The sequence below is a fragment of the Acanthisitta chloris genome, unplaced genomic scaffold (genome assembly GCF_000695815.1).
Source record: "Acanthisitta chloris isolate BGI_N310 unplaced genomic scaffold, ASM69581v1 scaffold29051, whole genome shotgun sequence".
NCBI lineage: Eukaryota > Metazoa > Chordata > Aves > Passeriformes > Acanthisittidae > Acanthisitta > Acanthisitta chloris.
Genome location: NW_008656938.1, coordinates 53 through 3892, shown reverse-complemented (window position 1 = coordinate 3892; position 3840 = coordinate 53). Strand labels below are relative to the sequence as shown.

General features: G+C 59.5%; 1 protein-coding gene across 1 annotated transcript; it reads right to left on the bottom strand.

Annotated features, from left to right (window-relative positions):
* Nucleotides 1-934: 934 nt before the first annotated feature.
* LOC103811553 (2'-5'-oligoadenylate synthase 1-like) lies at nucleotides 935-3012 on the bottom strand. Its single transcript, XM_009084537.1, has 6 exons — nucleotides 2818-3012; nucleotides 2349-2643; nucleotides 2095-2270; nucleotides 1771-2012; nucleotides 1548-1683; nucleotides 935-1462 (listed from the first exon to the last, which is right to left on the bottom strand). The coding sequence occupies exons 1-6, from the start codon at nucleotides 3010-3012 to the stop codon at nucleotides 935-937; spliced, it is 1572 nt and encodes a 523-aa protein (XP_009082785.1).
* Nucleotides 3013-3840: the final 828 nt, after the last annotated feature.

Here is a 3840-nt window from a genome sequence, read left to right as displayed (position 1 = left end):
GGATGCAGGGGCCCAGCAGGAGGAGGGGGGCCCAAAGCGGCGTTGGGGGGGGCACAAAGGTGGCACCCACTGCCCTGAGTGCAGAGCAGTGGCGCGGGAGACCTTGTACTAATTGAGCACAATAAAGCAGAGATTCAGCCCAGGGTCCCACATCTGCCCCAGAGCCCCGGGAAACACTCTAGGAGCAGCCTGGTGCCCCACAGCATGGACCCCCTCTGGCATCCAAGCCAAGAGGTGCAGAGTGTTCAGCACCCCCCAGAGGGCCGGGGGAGCCAAGCCCTGCAGGGACATTGCCAAGGGTGATGGAGTCCTCCCTGGGCTTGCGGCTCACCATGCTTTCAGTTTTGCTTTCATTTCTGGCAGGTGAAAACTGAAACCTCTGCAGTGCCAACAGGCAGCACTTAAGGCACTGGCCAGAGGTTACCTTGGGGTCTGCTGCCTCCCGCTGCCTGCCAGTGGCACCAGGGACCCTGGTTGCACTGGCCCCATCTCATCGCCTCTGGTGACACAGAGCCACCAGCACAGGCCATGTCCCAGTGCTGGCTGCACCCCAGCCTGGACACTTTAGCCCCCAGTGTGGGTGCAGGCAGGTGCTGGTACAGGCAAGAGCAGGCAAAGGAAAGGCAGAGGATGGAGCTGATTTTTATTCCTGAGGTGCAGCTGTCAGCAGGCTGGCACCCCTGATCCCACCAGGAACCCCTGCCTTGGGCAGCACTGCTGCTCTGCACACATGTCCCTGAGCCATCCCAGCAGACAGTGGCATTGAGTTCTCCCCTCATCCCAATGGGCATGGGTGACCTCAACCCCTTTACCACCCCACATGCCACTTGGCACTGCCCCTGCTTGAGCACACAACACAAGGATCTACCAAGGCATTTATTTCCAGCATGACAACGGCATACACAGGGGCATGGGCTGGTGCTGAGAGCAATGCTCAGGAGAGCAAGCAGGCAGGGACCTGGGGGTGCTGGGGGCCTGCACCCCCCCGGAGGCGCAGGAACATGAAGATGGTGGTCATGGGTTGGACGTTGTAGTGTGCCAGCGTGTGCCGGTCCTCCAGCTCCCTGGAGCCGTAGGTTAGGCGCTGCTCATTGGCATGAGGCCCCTGCCGGGCTTGGATCTGCTCCTTCAGCTGCCGGACAGTGTTGGTGGGCAGCACTGTGTAGGTCTTGGACTGGTGCTTCTCATCCTTCACAAAGACCTGCATCTCCTGGGGCTCGGTCCGCAGCAGCACCAGCGTGGTGCTGTAGAAGATGCCATGCATGGCCAGGGTCTCACCATCCTGTAGGATGAGGTTGCTCACACCTTGCTCCTGCAGCGCCAGGCGCTGGCTGTACGTCGGGATGCCCCACTCCTGCTCGATTATCTCCTTCAGCTTCCTGATGGTGATGTAGGGGCTGACGGTCTTGGTCAGGCTGGCACACGACAGCTGCCTCACAGTAATGGTCACGGGCTGGGCTGGCTGCAGGGACAGGAGAGCCAGGTGGGCAAAGCTGGCAGGAGCAGGGGTGGAGGGCCATGATGCTCACAGGCTGAGGCAGCCTTACCTGTACATCCCAGGGCTGGACATTTTCAAGGCAGGTCAGTGAGTGGCAGCTGCTGACAGCTTCCCGTGCCATGAGGGCCCAGTTCTTGCCTTGGCCCAGGATCCCCGTGGGGTCGGCAGGGTCCAGGATGACAGGGCTGCAAACACAGAGGAGTGGCACTGCTGTCAGCCCCAGGCAGTGCCATGGGGCCAATGGCACAGGTCCCACCAGGCACAGTCCTTACCGGGGACTGCGCAGCAGTGCTTTGATGTGGGCACCAATCTTTTCATGCTGGAGCAAGTAGTACTTCTCCCAGTAGATGCAGATGTTCTGGTGCTGACACAGCAGCTCCAGCACCGTACGGAAGCCCTGAGCCATGTCAAAGGAGTCATTTGAGTCTGTTCCCTTCTCCCAGGCATAGATGGTCAGCAGCTCCAGGGCATACTTGGGGGGCAGGTCTGCACTGGGGTACTGTGGCTTCACCAGCTGGGGAGGAGACAAGAGATGGGGGTGAGAGCTGGCTGGGTGGATTCCTAGTGGGTGCTTGGAAAGCCAGGCAGCCTCTCACCTCCTTGTACCAGTGCTTGACCAGGCGCAGGAGGTTTTTCATCTTGGCAGGACGATACTTCACAAACTTCTTCTGCAGCTCAGTGAAGCAGGGGGAAAACTCCCCAGGGCGGCCACAGGCATCCAGGAGCTTTATGTAGACTTCTGGATTGGGCGGGGCATCCTCGATCACCTGCCCTGTGTGGCAAAAAGAAAGGTGAGGGTCATCCCAGCACTGATACTGCAACCCAGCCCCACACTACCCACAGCCCTTACCCAAGGCGTCATAGGTGGGCAGGATGTCCACATCAATGGACTCTTCAGTCTCCTTGGAGGAGAGAGTGAGGCTGATGGAGCGTGGTTTATTGTTGGGATTCTTGAAATGCGGTTGACTGATGTGCACGTTGAAGTCCAGTTGTTCCCTGTAGTCATTCAGCCTTGTCTTGATCAAATCCAGGATAACCCCTCTGTCCTGCTGCTGTTCCTGGTAGCTGGATAAGCAGCTGAGAAAGAGCACCACGTCGGCATCAGAGTTGTTTTGCAGGGCTGTGCCCTTGCCCGCTGAGCCACCCTGCAGAGAGATACCCTGCCTGCTCAGCACTGCTGTCCCTCAGCACTGGGATCACCTACTACCGTTCCTGGAGCTGCCTAGGGAAACTGAGACAGGGTACGAGCTGGAGCAGCAGGACAGAAGGAAGGGTGACAGTAGGGGTCCTGGCTGGAGCCTGAGTTGGGCAGTGCTCACCTTGACAGTCTTGTGGACATGGATTGTAGTCTCAAAGCAGTCCCGCTTCAGGAACTCGCAGATCTGTTTCACCGTCCGCTTCACCTGTTTGCAGAACTCTTTGCTGGGCTGCAGGTTGTCTACGACCCAGCCATCCAGGTTTTTCGTGGTCACCGTTCTCAGTTCACTCATGGATGCCACCTGGCCCACATCCATGCTTCCAGGTGTGCTCACTCCGGCTGTACTCTCCTGACTTGCTGCCTCCTATGTCCACTCCTGCCTGCAGATGTCTCTACTTCCTCCAGCCTGCTCCTGTCTGCAGCAGCTTTTAAACCTTCCTAGGCGACAGCCCAAATGCTGTCACCGTTGGGAACTTAAGGTGGCTCCAGGTCCTGCCCATGAGGTCCCCCGGGTTCCCTGGAGCCACTGCTGCAGGGGCTGGGAGGGGGCAGGAGGGGCTGTGTGTCACCCTGGCATCCATCTGAGGTGGTGGTGGCAGCACGGGCAACTGCCTGCTGGCTGGCTCTGGAATGCTGTGGGACCTCATAGCCCAGGTGCCTGCAGTGGCACAGGGTCTCCCCTCGGTGCCCAGCTGGACAGAGGCAGAGTCCCACCACTGGGACCCTGCACGCGTCCCTGCCTGCCTGTGCTCACACCAGGGGCTCAAGTGTCTGGGCTGGAGCGCAGCCAGCACTGGGACATGGCTTGTGCACATGACATGGTGTCACCAGGGGCAATGGGATGTGGCCAGTGCACCACCAGGTACTCTGGTGCCACCACAGACTATGGGATGTGGTCGATGCCACAGGAGACCCCCGGGGTCATCACGAGCAATGGAATGCAGCTGGGACCTGTGTCACCAGATGCCCTGGGACCACTGTAGGCAATGAGATGCAGACACTGCCAGTGCCACCAAATGTCCTGGTGTCACCCTAGGCAATGGGACATGGACAGTGCCAGTGCCACCAGGTGCCTTGGTGTCACTGCAGGCAATGGGCTATGGCCAGTGTTAGTGTCGCCAGGAGTTCTGGAGTCACCCCAGGC